The 26070-nt window shown below is 45.9% G+C and overlaps 1 protein-coding gene across 5 annotated transcripts in view; it reads left to right on the forward strand.

Annotated features, from left to right (window-relative positions):
• Nucleotides 1-26070, forward strand: part of LOC144680067 (arf-GAP with GTPase, ANK repeat and PH domain-containing protein 3-like) — a 708867-nt gene that overhangs the window by 503214 nt on the left and 179583 nt on the right. For all 5 annotated transcript variants that reach the window (XM_078541211.1, XM_078541204.1, XM_078541205.1 and 2 more), the window contains exons 10-11: nt 1477-1581; nt 22148-22316. In XM_078541211.1, the coding sequence (XP_078397337.1) occupies nt 1477-1581; nt 22148-22316 (274 nt within the window). The remainder of the gene's footprint in view (nt 1-1476; nt 1582-22147; nt 22317-26070) is intronic.

The raw sequence follows: 26070 nt of genomic DNA on the forward strand, positions 1-26070 counted from the left end.
TAAAAACTAGAACCCTTTCCTCCTCTTAATCTATTTTAAACTGGAGAAAGAACTGGAGAAAAACACTTACCCACTACTCACCAATCAGCTCTCACCTTTGTGCTGACGTCACTTTTTGAAGCTTCCCTACACTCGCGCTGGTTCTGATCTCCACCGCTCTCTCACGCTGTTTTGTGATGTCACTCTTATTATTTTCAACAAGAAGTGGCTGCAGGACACGTTTCCCAGACTGCTTCACCGCGCTGCTGACTGCAGGACGCTCTTCCCAGACTGCTTCACCGCGATGCTGACTGTAGGACACTCTTCCCAGACTGCTTCACCGCGATGCTGACTGTAGGACACTCTTCCCAGACTGCTTCACTGCGATGCTGACTGCAGGACACTCTTCCCAGACTGCTTCACTGCAATGCTGACTGCAGGACACTCTTCCCAGACTGCTTCACCGTGATGCTGTCTGCAGGACACTCTTCCCAGACTGCTTCACCGCGATGCTGACTGCAGGACACGTTTCCCAGACTGCTTCGCCGTGATGCTGACTGCAGGACGCTCTTCCCAGACTGCTTCACCACAATGCTGACTGCAGGACGCTCTTCCCAGACTGCTTCACTGCGATGCTGACTGCAGGACGCTCTTCCCAGACTGCTTCACCGCGATGCTGACTGCAAGACGCTCTTCCCAGACTGCTTCACCGCGATTCTGACTGCAGGACACTCTTCCCAGACTGCTTCACTGAGATCAGTATTAGAATATATTAAAAATTAGAAAATGGCCCTTATCAGCATCTTTTTTAGCCCTTGCCACTACCATTGACACTCCCTTTGTCCTTTAGCTCATGACATTTTTGTCAACCTCTTCTTTATCCCCACCTATCGCTGGCCTTCTATCCAGCTTCACCTGCGCCATCCCCCTTAAACAGTATAAATTTCAACACATCTCCACTTCTCTTCAGCTCTGAAGAAGGGTCATACGGGTTCGAAACGTTAACTCTGTTTCTCGCTCCACAGATGCAGCCAGAGCTGCTGAGTTTTTCCAGCATTTTCTGTTTTTGTTTTAGAAATTATTAGCGTGTTTTGAAAGCTGCAAAGGCCATTCCACACTGAATTAAACAATTAACCTTAGCCAACCCTTCCACAGCCTTGTGGTCACCCCTTGCTATAATCCTGTCAATCCCCCCATCAGTCACAAAAGTTTCAACCAAGTCACTTCAGCCCAATGAACTTATCCCTCTCAAATATTAAGTTTATCCTTTTCCTATTGAAGTATGTGACATGCCCTTGGTGTATGTTGATGTAAATGTTCATCCGTTCTTTTTTGTTACTCTGTATAATAATAAGAAACAATGAGGCTAACTCGGAAGAGAGATTTCAGGTTATGGAAAATAATGTGTATTTGCGAACTGTGTCCAGATGCTTTTCTGTGTTAGAAAAAGATACAGTTGGTTTTTCCTGAAGTTCTGATTCTGTGTTTGTTCTGTAGGGGATTCTCTTGAAGAGGAGTGGGAAATCACTCAACAAGGAATGGAAGAAGAAGTATGTGACACTCTGTGATAATGGTGTCTTGACCTACCATCCCAGTTTACACGTAAGTGTTCGATCTTAGCTTATTAAATATTCGACCTCACTCTTAAAGCGACCATGAATGCACTGTGTAAAAACATCCCTAATTAAGTTAGAAATGAAGCTTAGTATTGGACTCCTCGATCTCTTGGCCACAGCTTTGAAACAGCTCTTATCGGTGTCAGTACTGACATCCCATGTGACTGTGATCATAGTAAATTTTTCTTACTCATCCTTCTTGATCTATCTGCAGCCTTTGACATGGTTGATCACAAAATTCTTCTCCAATGTCTCTCCAGTTTTGTCCAGCTGGGTCGAACCTGGTTCAATTCTTATCTATCTAATTGTAGCTAGAGAACAACTTGCAATGACTCCTCTTCCCTGCTACTTTTCTTCTGGTGTTTTCCAAGGATCTACCTTGGCATCTTCGTATTTCACATCAGCATGCTGACCCTCAGTGACATCATTCAAAAACACAGTGTAATTTCCCACATCTGCACTGACAATGCTCAGCTGTGCCTCGCCACCACTTCTCCCCATCCTGTCACAGTCTTTAAATTATCAGACTTTTTGTCCATCATCCATCTAATGTCCTTTAGGGAAGGAAATCTGCCATCCTTACCTGGTCTGGCCTACATGTGACCCCATACCCACAGCAATGTGGTAGCTCTTAAATGCCCTCTGAAATGGCCTAGCAAGCTGCTCAGTTGTAACAAACTGCTACAAAGTCAGAGAAAAAGAAAGGAACTGGACGGACCACCCGACATCGACCTCAGCACCAGAAGCGACAACAGCAGTCTCAGCCCTGTCGACCCTGCAAAGTTCTCCATACAAACATCTGGGGGCTAGAACCAAAATTGGGAGAGCTGTCTCACAGACTAGTCAAGCAACAGCCTGACATAGTCATCCTCACGGAATCATACCTTACAGATAATGTCCCAGACACCACCATCACCATCCCTGGGTATGTCCTGTCCCACCAGCAGGACAGACCCAGCAGAGGTGGCGGCACAGTGGTATACAGTTAGGAGGGAATTGCTCTGGGAGTCCTCAACATCAACTCTGGATCCCATGAAGTTTCATGGCAACAGGTCAGACGTGGGCAAGGAAACCTCCTGCTGATTACCATGTACTGACATACCACTCGCACCCCCCCAACCCAGCTGATGAACCAGTACTCTCCATGCATGTTGAACATCACTTAGAGGAAGCACTGAGGGTGGCAAGGGCACAGAATGTACTCTGGGTGGGGGACTTCAATGTCCATTACCAAGAGTGACTCGGTAGCACCACTGCTGACCAAGCTGGCTGAGTGCTAAAGGACATAGCTGCTAGACTGGGTCTGCGGCAGGTGGTGAGGGAACCAACAAGAGGGAAAATCATACTTGACTTCATTCCATGGCAGTATCAGTAGGAGTGACCACCGCACAATCATTGTGGAGATGAAATCCCGCCTTCACATTGAGGATACCCTCCATCATGGGGCACTACCACTGTGCTAAAGGGATAGATTTTGACCACATCTAGCAAATCAAGACTGGGCATCCATGAGGCGCTGTGGGCCATCAGCAGCAGCAGAATTGTACTCGAACACAATCTGTAACCTCATGGCCTGGCATATCCCCCACTCTACCTTACCATCAAGCCAGGGGATCAACCCTGGTTCAATGGAGAGTGCAGGAGGGCATGCCAGGAGTAGTACCAGGCATACCTAACAATGAGGTGTCAACCTGGTGAAGCGATAACAAAGTACTACGGCATTAGCAGCATGTGACAGGCAGAAACAAAAACCGAAAATGCTGGAAAAACTCAGCAGGTCTAGCAGCATCTGTGAAGAGAGAAATAAAGTTGACGTTTCGAGTCCGTATGACTCTTCTTTAGGGCTAAAGAAGGGCCATATGGACTCGAAACATCAACTCTGTTTCTCTCTTCACAGATGCCGCGAGACCTGCTGAGTTTTTCCAGCATTTTCGGTTTTTGTTTCAGATTCCCAGCATCTGCAATATTTTGCTTTTATCTAAGTGCTAGACAAGGCTTAGTGATCCCACAACCAACGGATCAGATCTAAGCTCTGCAGTCCTGTCACATCCAGTCGTGAATGGTGGTGGACAATTAAACAACTCACTGGAGGAGGCTCCACAAATATCCCCATCCTCAATGATGGGGGAGCCCAGCAAATCAGTGCAAAAGATAAGGCTGAAGCACTCGCAACAATCTTCAGCCAGAAGTGCCAAGTCGATGATCGATCTCGGCCTCCACCAGAGGTCCCCAGCATCACAGATGACAGTCTTCAGCCAATTCGATTCACTCCACGTGATCTCAAGAAACGGCTGAAGGCACTGGATGTTGCAAAGTCTATGCCCTGACAATATTCTGACAATAGTACTGAAGACTTGTGCACCAGAACTTGCTACGCCCCTAGCCAAGCTGTTCCAGTACAGCTACAACACTGGCATCTACCCGGCTATGTGGAAAATTGGCCAGACATGTCCTGTACACAAAAAGCAGGACAAATCCAACCCAGCCAATTACCGCCCTATCAATCTACTCTCGATCATCAGTAAAGTGATGGAAGGGGTCATCAACAGTGCTATCAAGTACTTACTTAGCAACAACCTGCTCACTGACACCCAGTTTGTGTTTCGCCAGGGCCACTCAGCCCATGACCTCATTACAGCCTTGATTCAAACATGGACAAAAGAGCTGAACCCCAAGATGAAGTGACAGTGACTGCCCTTGACATTAAGGCAGCATTTGACCGAGTGTGGCATCAATGAGCCCCAGCAAAACTGGACTCAATGGGAATCAGGGGGAAAACTCTCCGCTGGTTGGAGTCATACCAAGCACAAAGGAAGATGGTTGTGGTTGTTGGAGGTCAATCATCTCAGTTCCAGGACATCACTGCAGGAGTTCCTCAGGGTAGTGACCTCGGCCCAACCATCTTCAGCTGCTTCATCAATGACCTTCCTTCCATCATATGGTCAGAAGTGGAGATGTTCACTGATGATTGCACAATGCTCAGCACCATTTGCGACTCCTCAGATACTGAAGCAGTTCATGTTCAAATGCAGCAAGACCTGGACAATATCCAGGCTTGGACTGACAAGTGGCAAGTAACATTTTCACCACACAAGTGCCAGGCAATGACCATCTCCAACAAGAGAAAATCTAACCATTGCCCCCTGATGTTCAACGGCATTACCATCACTGAATGCCCCACTATCAATATCCTGGGGCTTACCATTGACCAGAAGCTGAACTGGACTAGCCAGATAAATACTGTGGCTACAAGAGCAGGTCAGAGGGTAGGAATGGTGCGATGAGTAATCCATCTCCTGACTCATTCACTCCCTCCACCACCGGTGCACAGTAGCAGCAGTGTGTACCATCTACAAGATGCACTGCAGGAATTCACCAAGGCTCCTTCGAAAGCTCCTTCCAAACCCACGACCACTTCCGTCTATAAGGACAAGGGCAGCAGATAGATGGGTACACCACCACCTGGAAGTTCCCCTCCAAGTCACTCACCATCCTGACTTGGAAATATATCACCATTCCTTCACTGTTGCTGGGTCAAAATCCTGGAACTCCCTTCCTAACAGCACTGTACCTACACCACATGGACTGCAGCGGATCAAGAAGGCAGCTCACCACCACCTTCTCAAGGGCAACTAGGGATGGGTAATAAATGCTGGTCCAGCCAGGGAAGCCCACATCCCATAAATGAATAAAAAAAAACAAGTGGCGATTAGAATTTAATACAGAGAACTGTGAGGTGATGCATTTTGACAGAAGGTTTTGGGAGAGGCAATACAGATTTATTGACACAGTTCTAAATAGTGTGCAGGAACTGAGGGACCTGGGGGTTCATGTGCATTGATCTTGGAGAAAATTATGAAGGAGAGTATCTATCTCCACTTGGAGAGGCGAGGTTTGATCAGGGATAGTCAGCATGGCTTTGTCAGAGGGAGGTCATGCCTAACAAATTTGATTGAATTTTTTGAGGAGGTGACCAGATGTGTAGATGAGGGTAGTGTAGTTGATGTAGTTTATATGGATTTCAGCAAAGCCTTTGACAAGGTCCCACATGGGAGACTTATAAAGAAGGCAAAGGCACATGGGATACAGGGTAATTTGATAAGGTGGATTCAAAATTGGCTTAGTTGTAGGAGGATAAGGGTGATGACAGAAGGATGCTTTAGTGACTGGAAGCCAGTGTCCAGTGGCGTACCACAGGGATCTGTGCTGGGTCCCCTATTATTTGTCATTTATATAAACGACATAGATGACTATGTGGGGGGTAGGATTAGTAAGTTTGCGGATGACACAAAGATTGGCCGGGTGGTTAGCAGTGAGGTTGAGTGTCTTGGGCTACAGGAAGATATAGACGGGATGGTCAAATGGGCAGATAAGTGGCAGATTGAATTTAACCCTGAAATCGAGGCATAGATTACAAAAGTAGGGTGGATAGGGAGCAGCTGTTCCCCTTAGTTGAAGGGTCAGTCACAAGGGGGCATAAGTTCAAGGTGAGGGGGGAGGTTTAGGGGGGATGTCAGGTGTTTCTCACATGTCGGTGCAGACTCGATGGGCCGAAGGGCCTCTTCTGCATTGTCATTCTGTGATTCATCAAGAGAGGCATTGAGTACAAAAGCAGGAATGTTTTGCTGAACCTTTATAAAATTCTGATTAGGCCACAACTAGAGTGTTGAGTCCAGCTCTGGTCACCACACTTTAGGAAGGATGTGAGGATCTTTGAGAGGGTGCAGAGGAGATTTACCAGAATGGTTCCAGTGATGAGAAATTTTAGCTGCAAGGTTATTTTGGGGAAGCTGGTGTTGTTCTCCTTATAGCAAAAGAGATTGAGGGGAGATTTGACAGAGGCGTACAAGATTATGACAGGTTTAAATGAAATAGACGAGGAAAAGCTGTTCCCATTAGCTGATGGCACAAGGAATAGGGGACAGAAATTTAAGGTTCACAGAATCTCTACAGTGCAGCAGGAGGCCATTCAGCCCATCGAGTCTGCACTGGCTGTCTTAAAGAGTATTCTACGTAGTCCCTCTTACCTGCCTTATCCCCATAACCTAGCACATTCTTTCTTTTCAGATAGCAATCCAATTCATTTTTGAATACCTCAATTGAACCTGCCACCACCACCCTCTCAGGAAGTTTGTTCCAGACTCCAACCACATCACTTTTGCTCCTTTTGCCAATTGTTTTGAATTTGTGTCCTCTAGTTCTTGGTGCTCTCTTGAGTGGGAACAGTTTCTCACTATTTACCCTGTCCATACCCCTCAGGATCTTGAATACCTCTATCAAGTCTCCTCCCAGCCTTCTTTTCTCCAAGGAAAACAGTCCTAACCTGTCCAATCTATCCTCATCGCTACAGTTCTTCGTCCCTGGAATCATTCTTGTGAATTTCCTCTGAGTTCTCTCAAATGCCTTCATATCTTTCCTCAAGTATGGCACCCAGAACTGGAGGCAATACTCCAGATGAGGCCTAACTAGTGCCTCATACAAGTTCAACATGACCTCCTCTTGTGCTCAATGCCCCTATTAATAAAGCCTAAGATGCTATATGCTTTATTAACTGCTCTCTCAACATGCCCTGCCATCTTCAATGACCCTCTGTTCCTGCACCTCCTTTAGAGTTTCTTCCTTTATTTCATACTGTCTCCCCATATTCTTCTTGCCAAAATGAATCACCTCACACTTCTCTGCATTGAGCTTCATCTGCCACTTGTCTGCCCAATCCACCAACTTGTCTATGCCCTTTTGAATTCAAGACTATCCTCGTCGCAGCTGACAATGTTGCAATCTTCGTATCGTCTGCAAATTTTGAAATCATGCCCTGCATACCACAGCTTAGATCATTAATATATATCAGGAAGAGCAAGGGTCCCAAAACTGACCCCTGCAGAAACCCCATTACAAACCTTCCTCCAACCTGAAATACATCCATTAGCCACTACTCTTTGTTTCCTGTCACCCAGCCAATTTCTTATCCAAGTGCCTACTTTCCCTTTTATTCCATAAGCTAGAATTTTGCTCACAAGTCTGTTGTGTGGCACTGTATCAAATGCCTTTTGAAAATACATATGCATCACATCAACAGCATTACCCTTATCAACCTTCTCTGTTACATCCTCAAAGAACTCCAGCAAATTAGTTAAACATGATTTTCCTTAATGAATCCATGCTGGTTTTCCTTAATAATCCTGCACCTGTCTAAGTGACTATTGATTTTGTCCCGAACTATAGTTTCCAGAAGTTTCCCTACCACTGAAGTCAAACTGACTGGTCTGTAGTTGCTGGCATTATCCTTGCACCCCTCTTTGAACAAGGTTGTAGCATTCACAGTTCTCCAGTCCTCTGGCACCACCCCTGTGCCTAAAGAAGGCTGGAAGATTATCACTAGTGCCTCTGCAATTTCCACTCTCACCTCCCTCAGTACTCTTGGATGCATCTCACCTGGTCCTGGTACTTTATCTATTTTAAGTGAAGATTGTCTTTCTAAAACCACCTCCTTCTCAACTGTAAATTCTCTAGTGTGCCAGTTACCTCCTCTCTCACCTCAGCCTGGGTAGCATCTTCTCCCTTTGTAAAGATAGATGCAAAGTACTCATTTAATACCTCTGCTATTTCTCCTGCCTCCATGTGCAAGTTTCCCTTTTCTCCCTAATCAGCCCTATTCTTTCATTTGCCACCCTTTTATTATTTATATGCTTATAAAAGACCCTGGGTTTCCCTTTTATGTTCGCTGCCTGTCTCTTTTCATGCTCTCTCCTTGCTTTTCTTATTAGTTTTTTTCACTTTCCCTCTGGTCCTTCGATATTCAGCCTGATTCTCCTTTGTACTTGCTAGCTGACACCTGTCGTACGCGCACTTCTTCCTTTTCATCTTCACCTCTATCTCTCCCGTCATCCAGGGTGCTCTTGATTTATTTGTCCTACAAGGGAATATAACTTGACATTGCCTGCGGTGCTATCTCTTTGAAGGTAGCCCATTGTTCAGCCACCGTCTTTTCTGACATTTGATTCCAACTCACATGACTCAGATGTATTCTCACCCCATTGAAGTTGGCTTTCCCCTGATTAATTATCCCCGCTCTGGATTGTCCCCTGTCCTTTCCATGACCAACCTAAACCTTATGATACAATGGTCACTGTCCCCTGGAGGCTCTCCCACTGTTATTTGATCCACTTGGTCTAACTCGTTCCCCAGAACCAGGTCGAACAGTGTCTGCCTCTCGTTGGACTGGAAACAAACTGCTGTAGAAAGTCATCTTGAACTAATTCCAGGAACTCTCACCCCTCTTGTCCCTTTGCACTATTCCTATCCCAGTTATATTTGGATAATTGAAGTCTCCCATTATAATTACTCTATTACTCTTGCACCTCTCTGTTATTTCTTTGCAGATTTGTTTCTTTACATCTCCTCCACTAGTTGGTGGTCTATATACTACACCGATCAATGATATTGCACCTGTTTCATTCCTTACCTCTAGCCAGAGAGATTTCATTCTTGACCCCTCTGGAACATCCTCTCTCTCCAGTACTGTAATACCATCTTTAATCAATACTGCCACTCCACCACCACCTTGCCCCCTGCCCTTCCACTCCCACCAACCCCTTTTCTTCCTTTCCTGTCTCTCCTCCACACCTGGAATATGAGGAAAACATTTTACGCAGCGAGTGTTAATGACGCAGAACTTGCTGCCTATGAAGTTGGGGTAACGGAGACAATGAAGGATTTTGAAAGGAAATTGGATGGGCATTTGATGGAAATAAACTTGCAGGACCACTGGGATAGAGCGGGGGTGAGGAGTGGGACTGGCTGGTTTGCTCTCTTCTGAGAGCCAGCAAGGACTCGATGGGCTGAATGGCCTCCTTCTGTGCCATAATGACTTTGATTCTTTGAGGGAGTTAATTATCTGAGGTCATTGCAATAGTTGGTGACGTAGGACTCACAGCAAAGAAAAATATTTGCATTGTAGTTTAAAATAGAATTTACAAACCATTTATTAATTCCTGTCATAATAATGAGATGACTGCAATTAACAATTTTAGAAATGTGATAACTGCCCATTTGGCTTCATTGTAACACACTCACTCTGAATCAGAGCGCTGGGGGTTCAAGGTCCACTGCAGAACCAGTGGGGAGCTTTCCCCCAATTCCCATTGACCCCAGCTTTGCTCGGGCTCCTTGATGTCAACTTGGTCAAATGCTGCCTCGATGTCAAGGGCAGTCACGCTCATGGAACCCAAACTGAGTGTCAGTGAACAGTTTTTGTTATATTTGTTCATGGGATGTGGGCATCATTGACAAGGCCAGCATTTATTGCCCATCCCTAATTGCCCCCTGAGAAAGTGGTGGTGAGCTGCCTTCTTGAACAGCTGCAGTCCATGTGAAGTCCAAGGCTTCTTCGACAGCACCTTCCAAACCCACAACTGCTACCACCTAGAAGGACAATGACAGTAGATAGATGGGAACAGCACCACCTTCAAGTTCCCCTCCAAGTTACTCACCATCCTGACTTGGAAATATATCGCCGTTCCTTCACTGTCACTGGGTCAAAATCCTGGAATGCCCTCCCTAACAGCACTGTGGGTGTACCTACACCATGTGGACTGCAGCGGTTCAAGAAGGCAGCTCATCACCACAATCTCAAGAGCAACTAGGGATGGGAAATAAATTCTGGCCCAGCCAGCGAAGCCCACACCCCGTGAATGATGTGCTGTTAGGGAGGGTTATTGCTGTGTCCTGTGTCTGCTGCTTGATGACACTTTACATCACTTTGCTGATGATTGAGAGTAGACTATAATGCAATATGGGGAGAAAGTGGGAGCAGGCTTATTGAGTTGGATGATCAGCTATGAACATGATGAATGGCAGAGCAGGCTCAAAGGGCCGAATGGCCTACTCCTGCTCCTATTTTCTAATTGTTTCTATATGTTTATAACTAGTGCACTATTCTGCATTTCATCTGCTGCCCAACTCAGTGTTACTCTGTAGTGTGTGTTTCTGAACTCAGTGTTACTCTGTGGTATGTGTCACTGAGCTCAGTGTTACTCTGTGCTGCATGTTACTGAACTCAGTGTTACTCTGTGGTGTGTGTCACTGAGCTCAGTGTTACTCTGTGGTGTGTGTCACCGAGCTCAGTGTTACTCTGCTGTGTGTCACCGAGCTCAGTGTTACTCTGTGGTGTGTGTCACTGAGCTCAGTGTTACTCTGCTGTGTGTCACTGAGCTCAGTGTTACTCTGTGGTGTGTGTCACTGAGCTCAGTGTTACTCTGCTGTGAGTCACTGAGCTCAGTGTTACTCTGCTGTGTGTCACTGAGCTCAGTGTTATTCTGTGGTGTGTCACCGAGCTCAGTGTTACTCTGTGGTGTGTGTCACAGAGCTCAGTGTTACTCTGTGGTGTGTGTCACGGAGCTCAGTGTTACTCTGCTGTGTGTCACTGAGCTCAGTGTTACTCTGCTGTGTGTCACCGAGCTCAGTGTTACTCTGCTGTGTGTCACCGAGCTCAGTGTTACTCTGCTGTGTGCCACTGAGCTCAGTGTTACTCTGTGGTGTGTGTTGCTGGGCTCAGTGTTACTCTGTGGTGTGTGTTGCTGGGCTCAGTGTTACTCTGTGGTGTGTGTTGCTGGGCTCAATGTTACTCTGTGGTGTGTGTTGCTGAGCTCAGTGTTACTCTGCTGTGTGTCACTGAGCTCAGTTTTACTCTGTGGTGTGTGTTGCTGGGCTCAGTGTTACTCTGTGGTGTGTGTTACTCAGTTTGTGCCAGCAATGTGTGCCATGTGCTACTTTACCCCTACGGTTCTCTGTGCTATTTTCCCAGCCGTGTGATGTTCTACATGTAATGAGCTGTTCAGTTATCCTTGCCTTGTATCTATCTGCAATGTTCTGTGTCTCGCATGTTGCACACTGTGCTGCCCCTGGGATGCTCTGTGTTAGTTGCTGTTCAGCCCGTGAGGTCCTGTCATTTGGATGCTCCTGGCCTGCTATTGAAGTTTGAGTACTTGCCTGTTGTAAGTGCTCTGTCTCCATATGACTGCATCATTTTCATGTATCTAAATGTGCTGTTGAGGTTATAAAAACAGCATTAAATCCTCATGGTCATTAGCAATGGTTCTACAGAAATGGAAATTAATAGACAATAAATTATTATTTTATATTTTATTGCATGGATGATGAGCTTCCTAATACTTTTTGAATTACTTAAAGCGAATGATTTATTGCTGTGTCCTGGCCACTCAAAGTCAAGTCGATCTGAAGAATCCTTCAGATGAGGAGTGAGATATTTTATTGTGAAGTGTTACATACAAATGTTGAGCCAGTGAACTGTTGCAGTGGCTTATGGAGCAGAGGGACAACATCAGACCAGCGCAGTGATGCTTATGGTCACTGTTCCTGATCATTGTCCAGAGAGAGGTGGGAAATCAGCCAGGGTTCCTGCCCCTGGTTAATGTCCAGTGACCCCTGGGTTAGAGGGAGAGGAATTTTTGTCCTATTATCTTTCAAGGGGTGTGAGCGTAGACCAGCATTTACTGCCCATCTTTAAATGCCTTGAGAAGGTAGTGGTGAGCTGCCTTCTTGAACTGCTGCAGTCTCTGTGGTGCAGATACACCCACAGTGCTGTTAGGGAGAGTGTTCCAGGAATTTGACCCAGCGACAGTGAAGGAACAGCGATATGTTTCCAAGTCAGGATGATGTGTGACTTGGAGGGGAACTTCCAGGTGGTGCTGCCCTTGCCCTTCTAAGTGGTAGAGTTCATGTGTTTGAATGGCACTGTTGAAGGAGTCTTGGTGAGTTGCTACAGTGTGTTATGGCACACAGGATGGTAAATGCTGAGCTGCTCAAATCCCAGAGGGAAACTTGAAACAGCTGCCACAACTGTTTTGCAATTTGCATTTTATTCTGAGACGTGTGCCTTGAATTCAGTAGTAATAAGCCCACTGAGTCTGGGGGTTTTTTACAAAACTAACTTAAACATTTCTTAATAGAAGTAAAGATTTTAAGCACATTCATAGGCCTACAAATTACTACTAGAATAACTCCTAACTCCCCTAATTAATCTGACTCCCAGTTACACCTCCGTTAATGCAACAGCAAAAACAAATACATTTCAACAGACCCAGGCAAAACACACAATAACCTGGACAGTGATATTCATAGTGAGCTTTCTTAGCTTCGGTTACTGTAGACAACAACTTGGTGCAAATAGGCTGGAGGCTTTTCACACTTGTTAGATCTTAGAATTCTTTCTCCGCTTACACATAATCTCATCTCCTTTATATGTGTTTCTACCTTTTTAATGTAAATTCCATTGTTCCAACATGTCCTTCCAGCGTTACTTTTTCCATAATATAAATCTTCCATAGTACTGATCATCAGCAACCTTTGGCAAAAATAAACATACTGTTTGACTTAGCTTCACATTGCTAGGTGTAACATCCCAACATCTCTTTGAAATTCAAACTACTCTGTTTTATCTAAAAATGCAAATGTTCCTCACCCCTCACATTCTTAAACCTTTGCCATGTTTACGTATTTAGCATTTCAAACCTAGCTTCCCCCTTTTCACTCAAAAGCTCCAGACTAGCTGTTTCTAATTCAATTAAATCCACACAGAGAAACTAATCCAAACCCCACTATTAACCTACCTTTACAATAAATCACAACATTATTATGGAAATTATTATATTTTCATGACATGTGCATCTTGTAGATAGTACAGGTTACTGCTACAGTGTGTCGGCCATAGAGGGAGTGGATGTTGGATGCGGTGGATGTGGTGCCAGTCAAGTGGGTTGCTTTGTACTGGCTGGTGTCGAGCTTCTTGAATGTTGATGGAGCTGCACTCGTCCAGGCAAGTGGGGAGTATTCCATCACATTCTTGACTTGTGCCTTGTGGAACGCGGACAGGCTTTGGGGAGTCAGGAAGTGATTTAGCCTCTGCAGAATTCCCAGCCTCTGACCTGCTCTTGTAGCCACAGTATTTATATGGCTAGTCCAGTTCAGTTTCTGGTCAATGGTAAGCCCCCAGGAAGTTGATAGTGGGGATTCAGTGATGGTAATGCCAATGAATGTCAAGGGTTAGATTCTCTCTTATTGGAGATGGTCATTGCCTGCCACCTGTTTGGTGCGAACGTTACTTGCCATTAATCAGCCCAAGCCTGAATATTGTCCAGATCTTGCTGCATTTGCACATGGACTGGTTCAGTATCTGAGGAATCGCGAATGGTGCTGAACATTGTGCAATCATCAGTAAACATCCCCACTTCTGACCTTATGATGGAAGGAAGGTCATTGATGGAGCAGCTGAAGATGTTTGGGCCAAGGACACTACCCTGAGGAACTCCTGCAGTGATGTCCTGGAGCTGAGATGATTGACCTCCGGCAACCACAACCATCTTCATGCTAGGCATGACTCCAAGAGGAGAGTTTTCCCCGATTCCCATTGACTTCAGTTTTGTTAGGACTCCTTGATGCCACACTTGGTAAATTGTGGCCTTAATGTCAAGGGCAGTCACTCACACCATACCTCACCTGAAATCAGTCAGAGTTCCTGCTCCTGCTCCTGATCACTGTTCAGTGACTCCTGGTTCAGAGAGAGGGGAAATAAGCCAAGGTTCCTGCTCCTGATCACTGTCCAGTGACTCCTGGGTTCGAGAGAGAGGGGAAATCAGCCAGGGCTCCTATTTGTCATGAGGTGCATTAAATTCATTTGGATACATTTATCCAATGAATAATGGCATATTGTTGCTGGTTAGGTTCTTACTGTTAGAAGCAATTTAACAATAGGAACAAATCCACTGTACTTCTGATTTTGTTTAACAGTCCCGAACTTTCTGTCTCTCTCACTAATTTCATCTCTCACTCTCACTCACTCACTCACTGATATTCTCAGTCACTCACTCACTCATAGATAAGCTCAGTCACTCACTCAGAGATATTCTTAGAGTCATTCACTTGCTCACTCATATATACGTTCAGTCACTCACTCACTGATATTCTCGGTCCCTCACTCACTGATATTCTCAGTTACTCACTCACTCACTCACTCATATATATGCTCAGTCACTCACTCAGATGTTCTCAGTCACTCACTCAGAGATATTCTTATTCATTCACTCACTGATATTCTCACTCACTCACTGATATTCTCACTCACTCAAAGATATTCTCAGTCACTTACTCATTCGCTCACAGATACTGTCATTCGCTCATTCAGAGATATTCCCAGTCACTCACTCACCCACATATTCTCAGTCATTCACCCTCTCACAAATATTCTCAGTCAGTCACTCACTCACAGATATTCCCACTCACTCACGCATTGATAATCTTGGTCACTCACTCACAGAGTCATGTTGGGAGGGAGAGTGTTCTGAATTCGAGCTGGAAACCCAGAAGTAATCTAAATGTGTCTGTCTTTGACATTTTAATGTAGCCGCCTCATTTTCATTGTTCTTTGAGGTGTGACGTCAATTGCGCGACAGCCAGTGTTGAGCACCCGCCTGGTGTGATCATAACTGGTGTTTGAAGGCTGAATCCAAAGGTGGAATTTGCAGGAGTCTGGAGTTGGAAACAGCAGAGGAAACATTTTCAATATGGAATCAGAATGCTCTAAGCCTCTGCCCCACACACCTGGATTTAGCACAGGAAGTGCTTCAATGCCCTAACTAGATCAGGAAAAAGTGATCATCATTGCACATCCACACAGCTGCTGCTGTAGACATCAGCCTAACCCCTCGATCTGTCTTGTCAAGATTAGTCCATCACATCATCCTCGCAGCCACTTACCTTGTATGGTGGCCCATCCATCTCTTTCGTTGTGTTTTGTCACCTCCCCATCTATCCATCCACCTGTGTCACTAACCCTCATTCTTATATATTCTTAATAGTCACCTCACCAAATGTACCCCATCTATTTGGATGAACACATGGCATTTCACTCACTCATTGATTGACCTTTCATCCTTTGCAGGGGAAGAGAGCACAGAACATGAGGGAGCGAACGGGAAATGGTCCCACACAAATATCACATTGCTAGCCTACTCACCAATGTTCCACTTAAGGAAGCCATAGATATTTGCGCTGCAGCACTATATCATGTGATCTAGACCCGCCACCATTGTGTGAATCAGTATTCATTAAACTTGTGAACTTGGCACATCGCACAGTTGAGTTCAGTTTTAATGACACCATGTAAACCCAAACAGATGGTATTACCATGAGATCCCCTCTAGGCCCAGCTCTAACTAACATCTTTGTTGGGTTCCGTAAGAAACGTGCCAACAAAGGGATGACATCCAACCTCCTACCCCTTGCATATTTCCAATATGTGGATGATTCATTTGCTATATTTAAATCCGCAGCTGCATGTTATAATTTCCTTACATGTCTTAATGGGCTCCATTCTGTGCTCAAATTCACCTTTGAAACTGAGCAGTCAAATGAACTCCCTTTCCCTGACGTACTAGTTGAGAAATCTGCCAGGGGATTCTCTACCACGGCCTACCGCAAACCTGCCTTCACTGGTCAATATACACTTTGGGATTCTTCCAGTTCCACACGCTATAAGATTGGCCTTATCAGCAACCTCGTAAATAGGGCCTGAGCCGTTTGCTCTCCGTGTAAGCTCAATGCTGAAATAGGGGCATCAAAGGCATCCTGCGGGATAATGGCTACCCCGATCAGATCATTTTGCGCTGTATATCACACAAACTCATGAACGGGCCTAAGGCCATCACTCTCGGCCCTGAAAAGTGCCCAGTCTATTTCATATTACCCTGGAAGGGTAAGGTATCTCAAACATTTGAGCAACAGGTGAAGCTAGCTGTTTCACGCTGCTACTGTGCAGTAGCAACTAACAGGAAGCTGCTGTCAAGCCAAAAAGATGTTCTGCCTATCACACAAATGAGTAATACGGTACATGAATTTCAGTGTCGGTGTGATGCTAGGTATGTAGGCCGTACATTCCAACGACTGGTGGATCGTATTAAACAGCATGTCCCAGCCGCTGCTCACAACAGGCAAGGTACAGACCATACCCAACCAGCCCGTGCTTACAAAACTTAAAACACAGTGTCCAACGTTAGATGTGAATGATTGGACAGCATTTGCTGAATAATCCTCAGTGTGCTAAAAATAACGCTGACAACCAGTTTAAGATTGTCAGTCGGGTTCACAATGTGGCACATTTGCATGTACTGGAAGCTACATATATTAATACACAGGGTCCTGTTCCTTGCAGACAGAAAGAACATGTACACACATTGCGCCTGTTTCAGCTAAACAAACTAAGTAACAGTCATTCGCTGACTCTTTCCTCAGGGAAATGTCTTGACCAATGAAGGTCAAGCTGCCTGGTTTAAATTTCGAACAATGCTTTGCAGTTAACCATCAGGCACCATCAGTGATGCATTTTCCATGGCAACACCACTTGCCAACCAATCCACTATCTCTTCACATACAGTATAAATTGTTGTTTTCCCCCTTATGTTGGTATTCTTGTGAGTGCAAGACAAAAAGCTTAGACATGTCTCTTTTTTCTGCAATACTCAAATCTCACAGCTAATAGCCACAGAAGAGGCGGTACTGGAGATCGGTGTTGCTTTGGTGTCCCTGGCTGTTGGACAGAGAGTTGGGATAAGGGGAGCATTTTCAGGATGACAACCTGTAACTAGTGGTGTGCCACAGGGATCAGTGCTGGGGCCTCAATTATTTACAATATATATTAATGACTTGGATGAGGGAAGTGAATGTACTATCGTCAAGTTTGCAGATGATACAAAAATAGGTGGGAAGGCAAGTGGTGAGGATGATGCAGAGTCTACAGAGGGGTATAGACAGGTTAAGTGAGTGGGCAAAAACTTGGCAGATGGAATATAATGTGGGAAAATGTGAGGTTATGCACATCGGCAGGAAGAATAGAGGAACTGAATATTATTTAAATGGAGAAAGACTGCAGAAAGCTGCAGCACAGAGGGATTTGGGGGTCCTCGTGCATGAATCACAAAAAGCTAACATACAAGTTCAACAGGTAATAGGGAAGGCAAATAGAATATTGGCCTTTATTTCAAAGGGAATGGAGTATAAAAATAGGGAAGTCTTGCTAAAACTATACAAGGCACTAGTTAGACCACACCTAGAATACTGTGAACAGTTTTGGTCTCCTTATCTAAGGGAAGATATACTGGCATTGGAGGCAGTCCAGACAAGGTTCACTAGGTTGATCCCGGGTATGGAGCGATTTTCTTATGAGGAAAGGTTGAGTAAGTTGGGTCTGTACTCATTGGAGTTTAGAAGAATGAGAGGCGACCTTATTGAAAGATATAAGATTCTTAGGAGGCTTGACAGGGTAGATGCTGAGAGGTTGTTTCCCCTTGTGGGAAAGTCTAGGACCAGAGGGCATAATCTCAGAGTAAGGGGTCACCTATTTAAGACAGAGATGAGGAAGAATTTCGTCTCTCAGTTGATAGTGAATCTGTGGAATTCTTTACCACAGAGGGCTGCAGAGGCTGGGTTGTTAAGTGTATTCAAGGTTGAGATAGACAGATTTTTAATCAGTAAGGGAATCAAGGGTTATGGGGAAAAGGCAGGAATGTGGAGTTGAGGATTATCAGATCAGCCATGATCTCATTGAATGGCGGAGCAGACTTGATGAGCTGAATGGCCTACTTCTACTCCTACGTCTTATGGTCTTATGGCAGGGGAGTGGGAGACTAGGTAGAATGCCCTTTCAGTGAGCCAGTGTGGACTTTTTGGGCCAAATGGCCTCCTTCTGCACTGTGACGATTCTGTGATGTGTGCACTTGACGATGTTCTGCATCTGCGGTAAGCCAGCCAGGGCCGCAAACCCAAGCATTCACACTCATATTAACATTCACATGGTCACACACACACACACACTCTCACACACACACACTCTCGCACAGACACACACAATCTCGCACAGACATTCACTCTCACACAGACATTCACACTCACACACACAATCACAGAAACACACACACTCACTCAGACACAGACACACATATGCTGACTCTCACACATACACACAAACTCACTTGCACCCTCTCTCTCACACACGCTCACTCACACACACACTCACGCACACATATGCACTCCCACACAGTCTCTCACACACACACTCACACACCTTCTCTCACACATGCACTCACACATTCACACACACGCTTACTCACCCACACTCACACACTCACACATACATTCACACTCACTCTGGCCTTGCCTGTGATGCCCAAATCCCATGATAGAATAAATGATCCTCACTCATACTCACTCACACACATTCAGGTATACTCTCACGTGCACTCACACTCACTCACACTAACTTCGGCCTTGCCAGTGCCGTCCACATCCCGTGAAAGAAAAAAACTCACTCACTCTCACACACACATACTTGCACACTGACTCACACACGCTTGCGCACATACACATGTCTCTCTTACACTCATACTGTCATGTCTCTTTGACTCCTCATTTTCTATTTGACATGTCTGTCAGCCTGACGCTGTGGTACTCACTCTCACAATGCCGCGCCATTACATTTTTTTTTGCAAAAACTGCCTCCCTAACCCAGTCAGTGAGAGGGGAATATTCCTGAAACGTAAGATTGCTGCGTATTGTAATCAGGAGTAGTTTGGAATAAGAGATTGTGTTTTTAGTGAGATTGTTGACGCGGGGCCGATGGAGACTGAATTGCTCTCCGACAGCCGAGTAATTCACACGTTCACCTTCTGTTAATTCCTATCTGCAACATCAATTAAATTGTTTGTAGAAACTAATTGAATGTGGCTTAATCACACATCTTAATAGCTTTACACGGTTTGAACTTCCTGTTAATTCGAGTAATAAAATAAAATGAGTGCGCTAGCTGTGTAATTAGCGAGGTGGCTTGTGAAGAAATTAGTGCTTTATGGCTTGTAATAAAGAGAGTGCTGCCGCCTAATTCTGACGGACTCTCGCTGCAATCTGCTGATTCTGAATTTTTCCTTTTAATTTGCACTTCGCTCCTGAGTGTTAATTGTGTTTTAAAGAGGCAGGCATGCTCTTGGTTTCTCAGTCCCCACCAATGAATTCCCCCGCCCCTCCACCCAACCCGATTTTCCCCTTCCTCTCTTGAAGTCCCACACTCCCGCTCATGTTTAGAAACCCAGGCTGTGAATGTTCTTATACCCCCCCGGGTGTCTTGTAACTTTCATATTTACCTCTGAGAAAGATCACAGGTTTACCAAAATGGGACTTGAAGTCATAATCCGCACTGACACTCCAACGCAGCACTAAGGGAGTGCTGCCCTGTCAGAGGGTCAGTATTGAGGGAGCGCTGCATTGTCAGAGGGTCAGTACTAAGAGACCACTGCACTGGCAAAGAGTCAGTACTGAAGGAGTGCTGCCCTGTCAGAGAGGCAGTACTGAGGGAGTGCCGCACTGTCAGAGGGTCAGTACTGAAGGAGTGCTGCCCTGTCAGAGGGTCAATACTGAAGGAGTGCTGCCCTGTCAGAGGGGCAGTACTGAGGGAGTGCTGCATTGTCGGAGGGTCAGTACTAAGGGAGCACTGCACTGTCAGAGGGTCAGTACTGAAGGACAACTTCACTGTCATAGAGTCAGTACTGAGAGAGTGCTGCATTGTCAGAGGATCAGTTTGGAGGGAGCACTGCACTGTTGGTGGGTCAGCACTGAGGGAGTGCTGCACTGTTGGAGGGTCAATACTGAGGAAGTGCTGCAGTGTCAGAGAGGCAGTTCCGAAGGAGGGTCAGTGGTGTTGCAGTGTCACTATTGAGGGAGTGCTGCACTGTCAGAGGGGCAATACTGAGGGGTGCTGCACTATCGGAGGGTCATTACTGAGGGAGCAGTACACTGTGGAGGGTCAGTAATGAGGGAGTGGTGCAGTGACAGAGGGGCAGTTCCGAGGGAATACTGCACTGTCAAAGAGTCAGTAATGAAGGGGTGCTGCACCGTTGGGAGGGTCAGCACTGACGGAGTGCTGCAATGTTGGAGGGGCAGTACTGAGGGAGCACTGCACTGTTTGAGGGTCAGTACTGAGGGTGGGCTGTAGTCAGAGGGTCAGGAGTTTTTGAGTGTCAGCACTTAGGGAATGCTACACTGTCAGAGGGTCAGCATTGAGGGAGAGCTGCACTGTTGGAGGGTTAGTACTGAGTGAGTGCTGCACTGTTGGAGAGGTAGAACTTGTTCAAAGCCTCTGCCTTTTCCTCATTTTTCATTGTTAATGCCCCAATCTCGTCCTCTGAACGACAAACACTTGCTTTAGCTATTCTTTTCCTTGTTATATACTAGTAGAAACTTTTACTCTGTTTTTATATTTCTTGCTAGTTTTTCTCAGACTCCAATGTTTCCCTCTTTTTTTTTTAGTCATCCTTTTTTCCCAATCTTCTGGGCTGCCACTAATCCTGCAGCGTTCTACATGCCTTGATACCATCCTTAACTTCCTTACTTCGCCAGGCATAATGCATCTTTCTTGTCAAATCTTTCTTTCTCAATGGAATATATCTTTGTTGACAGTAATGTAATATCTCCTTAAATATCTGCCACTGCTTTTCTACCATCTTATCTTTTTACCTATTTTCCCAGTCACTTTTGCCAACTCTGTCTTCATACCTTTATGTAAGTTTAGGACTTTAGTTTCAGGCCCAGTTTTCTCAGCCTCAAACTAAGTGTGAAATTCCATCATGTTACAATCACTCTTATCTAGAGGATCCTTTGCTGTAACGTCATTAATTAATCCTGTCTCATTGCACATTCCCAGGTCTAAAAAAAAAGGCTTGTTTTCTGGTTGGTTCTGGAATATATTGTTCTAAGAAACTTATATGAACTCATTTTCCAGGCTACCTTTCCAAATTTGATTTGTCCAATTTTTAAAATTAAAATCTTCCACAATTATTGCCTTTCTTACAAGCCCCCATTATTTCTTAATGTATACACTGTCCTACAGTGTAGCGACATCAGGGGGCCTAATACCACTCCCGCTAGTGACTTCTTTCCTTTGCTGTTTGTTATCTCCACCCAGACTGATTCTATATTTTGATCTTTCAAACCAAGATCATTTCTCACGACTGTACTGATCTTATCCTTGGTTAACAGAGCTACCCCACCTCCTTTTCATTTCTTCCAGTCCTTCTGAAATGTCAAATACCCTTGAATATTCAGGTCCCAGCCTTGGTCACTTTGCAACCATGTCTCTGTAATGGCTAACAGATTAAACTCATTTATTTCTATTTGTGCTATCAATTCATTCATCTTGTTATGAACGTTGTATACATTCAGATAAAGAGCTTGGCGCTGCTACTGGCATGTTCTCCCATACACCCCTTTGAACCAGGGTTTGTTGCCTGACTTGATGGTAATGGTAGAGTGGCAAATTTGCTGGGCCATGAGGTTACAGGTTGTGATTGAATAAAATTCTGCTGCTGCTGCTGATGGCCCATAGTGACTCATGAATGTCCAGTTTTGAGCTGTTGGATCTGTTCCAGATCTGTTTCATTTAGCACCATGATGGAGGCATGACATAGATCATAATGTTTTTTCCCTTTGCCCTTTAGGATTATATGCAGAACGTTCATGGCAAGGAAATTGACCTACTGCGGACTACGGTGAAGGTCCCGGGTAAGAGGCCTCCGCGGGCGACAGCAGGAAATGCTCCAAGCGCCAGTCCCAAGACCAATGGGCTCACCAAGGATAGGAGTAACCTGCAACTGTCTGGGAATCAGGGTAAGTGTTAGTGCCTTTACTCTATATGCTTGTGGTATGCTCAATTGATAGAAGTATGTTTATACTCGGTGAATGTGGCGAGCTTTGAATTGTGCTAGTAATTGGTGTCAGTGCCGGTCGGTGATTGGTGTCAGTGCCGGTCGGTGATTGGTGTCAGTGCCAGTCAATGATTGTTGTCCGTGCCGGTCGGTGATTGGTGTCGGTGCCGGTCGGTGATTGGTGTCGGTGCCGGTCGGTGATTGTTGTCGGTGCCGGTCGGTGATTGGTGTAAGTGCCGGTCGGTGATTGGTGTCAGTGCCGGTCGGTGATTGGTGTCAGTGCCGGTCGGTGACTGGCGTCAGTGCCGGTCGGTGACTGGCGTCAATGCCGGTCGGTGACTGGCGTCAGTGCCGGTGGGTGACTGGCGTCAGTGCCGGTCGGTGTCTGGCGTCAGTGATGGTCGGTGACTGGCGTCAGTGCCGGTCGGTGACTGGCGTCGGTGCCGGTCGGTGACTGGCGTCGGTGCCGGTCGGTGACTGGCGTCGGTGCCGGTCGGTGACTGGCGTCGGTGCCGGTCGGTGACTGGCGTCGGTGCCGGTCGGTGACTGGCGTCGGTGCCGGTCGGTGACTGGCGTCGGTGCCGGTCGGTGACTGGCGTCGGTGCCGGTCGGTGACTGGCGTCGGTGCCGGTCGGTGACTGGCGTCGGTGCCGGTCGGTGACTGGCGTCGGTGCCGGTCGGTGACTGGCGTCAGTGCCAGTCGGTGATTGGTGTCAGTGCTGGTTGATGGTTGGTACCAGTTTAAGTCCAGTGCCGACTGGTGCAGCATTTGGTCAGTGCTGATGAAAATAGTCATTGTCCCTAACTGAAAATCTCCAATGTGTTAATCCAATGTTTGAGATAGAGATGTTGGTAATTGTGAGGTGTGAGCAGAAGATGGGTATGAGGGACCTTTGTGCGAAGGATGTTCTGTGCACTGATTGGATCTCCAGAAGCTGTGATTCAAATGTTTCACTGTACGCAGTAAATGATTAAATTGTGCGGAGCAGGATGGAACAGCGCTGCTGTTGGGGTTTTCGTGTAACACAGTCGTGCAGAAAGCTGTTAAACTTGTTGAAGAGATCTTATTTTAATTCTTCTGTGGGATCTGGGTGTTGCTGGCCAGACAAGCATTTATTGTCCATCCCTAGTTGCCCTTGAGAAGGTGATGGTGAGCTGCCTTCTTGAACCGCTGCAGTCCATGTGGTGTAGGTACACCCACAGTGCTGTTAGGGAGGGAGTTCCAGGATTTTGACCCAGTGACAGTGAAGGAACGGTGATATATTTCCAAGTCAGGATGGTGAGTGACTTCGTGGAGAACTTCCAGGTGGTGGTGTTCCCATCTATCTGCTGCCCTTGTCCTTCTAGATGGTAGTGGTCGTGGGTTTGGAAAGTGCTGTCGAAGGAGCCTTGGTGAAAGGAAGTTGGTGGATGGCGAACCGATCAAACGATTACTTTGTCCTGGATGGTGTGGAGCTTCTTGAGTGTTGTAGGAGCTGCACTCACCCATGCAAGTGGGGAGTATTCCATCACACTCCTGACTTGTGCCTTGTAGAGGGCGGACAGGCTTTGGGGAGTCAGGAGGTGAATTACTTGCCACAGGATTCCTAGCCTCTGACCTGCTCTTGTAGCCACAGTATTTATATGGCTAGTCCATAAGACCATATGCCCATAAGACGTGTGAGCCTCCTTACCTTACCCACACTTGATACAGAGTGGTTCCCAAGCTATATAGCCAATCATATCGCTCTAACGGAGATGCCTATATTGGTTCATAGACTAAGACTAATTACCTTAATTAGGCCTAAGGCTGTTATGAGATCTGAAGCCTAGTGACCCTGGTGGAACAGAAACAGAGCTTCAGTGAGCAGGGGAAATGGTGGCTCTGGTGATATAGGTTCAAACCCCACTACAGCAACTGGTGGAATTTAAAGTCAGTTAATGAATCGGGAAGGTGAAGCTAGTCTCAGTAACGGTGACCATGACAACAATCAGTGATTATTGTCAAAACCCATCTGGTTCACAAAGGTCCTTCATCTAGGGAAGGAAATCTGCTGTCCTGACCTGGTCTGGTCTACATGTGACTCCAGACCCACAGCAATGTGGTTGACTCTTAACTGCCCCCTGAAATGGCCGAGCAAGCCGCTCAATTGAAGGGCAATTACTCGCTCCCGTCCTGTTCCAGTTACTACACGTGCACTGCTCACTCCCGTCCTGTTCCAGTTACTGCACGTGCACTACTCGCTCCCGTCCTGTTCCAGTTACTGCACATGCACTGCTCGCTCCCGTCCTGTTCCAGTTACTGCACGTGCACTGCTCACTCCCGTCCTGTTCCAGTTACTGCACGTGCACTACTCGCTCCCGTCCTGTTCCAGTTACTACACGTGCACTGCTCACTCCCGTCCTGTTCCAGTTACTGCACGTGCACTGCTCACTCCCGTCCTGTTCCAGTTACTGCACGTGAACTACTCACTCCCGTCCTGTTCCAGTTACTACACGTGCACTGCTCGCTCCCGTCCTGTTCCAGTTACTGCACGTGCACTACTCACTCCCGCCCTGTTCCAGTTACTGAACGTGTTTTGTGGTTTTGCAGGTCCTGACGTGAACAATCGATTTAATTATCGGCTGGTGCCGAACATGTTTAGTGGAGCGAACGTCCTGTATATTTCATGTCTTGGCAGTTTTGTCCTGGTCCCACTGGACTTTGCTGAAGTTAGAGGGGGACAGATTCAGACATGAATTTGCAGAAAGGTTAATTAGGCTGGAGGAAGAGAAGGAGATGAGAATGGTGCACAGGAGACTCTGTTTTCAAATCAGACCTCACAAACAATTAACCTTTCGAACAAATATAGTTTGTGTAGGAGGGGAGTGGGTGATCCATCGGAGAAATGTTTCTGGCAGGATTTTTCCTAACCATTAATGCCTTGTCTTTCCAGCGTATTTAGATAGCTGGGTGTCAAGCTAATTAACCCTTTCTGTCCCCAGCCCATTGCCCAGCTAGCCTTGCAACCATTTGCACGCAATGCTCATCAAAGATTTACTCTACTTTTTCTGTGCTGGCTGTTTAGACATCGTTTCCCTAACACTGGAGTTCAGCAAGCTAAAGTAACAGCAGTTAGTGTGGTGTGTTTATGGTAACATTTCGTTTTATTGTGTAGTGTGCACAGCAATGCAGTATGCTCTGTTAGTAGTGTGTGTACAGGAACAGCGCAGTCTATTAGTGGTGCATGTACAGTGACAGCAGTATATTAGGCATGTGTACAGTAACACGATGTAGTATGTTAGGGGTGTGTGTACAAAAACAGTGCAATATATTAGGGGTGCGTTTACAGTACTTGTGTGGTTTTTAGGGTGTGTACAGGATCAGTGGTATATTAGGGGTGTGTGTACAGGAAGTGTGGTACATTAGAGGTGTGTTACAATAATAGTGCTGTATTTTAGGGGTGCGTACGGTAATTAGTAAATAGACGTGAGTGTACAGTAATGCAGAGCAGTGTATTAGGGGTGTATGTGCAGTAACTGTGTGGTATATCAGGGATTTGTGTACAGGAACGGTGGTATATTACAGGGGAGTGTACAGTAATAGTTTGGTATATTAGGATGGGCAAACAGTAACAGTGCAGTAGATTAGGGGTGTGTGTACAGTAGCAGTTCAGGATATTGGTATGTGTGTACAGTAACTGCGGTACATTAGGGCTGTGTACAGTAAATGTGTGGTAAAATGTACAGTAAACGTG

This window comes from Cetorhinus maximus, chromosome 4 (assembly GCF_964194155.1).
Source record: "Cetorhinus maximus chromosome 4, sCetMax3.hap1.1, whole genome shotgun sequence".
NCBI classification, from domain to species: domain Eukaryota; kingdom Metazoa; phylum Chordata; class Chondrichthyes; order Lamniformes; family Cetorhinidae; genus Cetorhinus; species Cetorhinus maximus.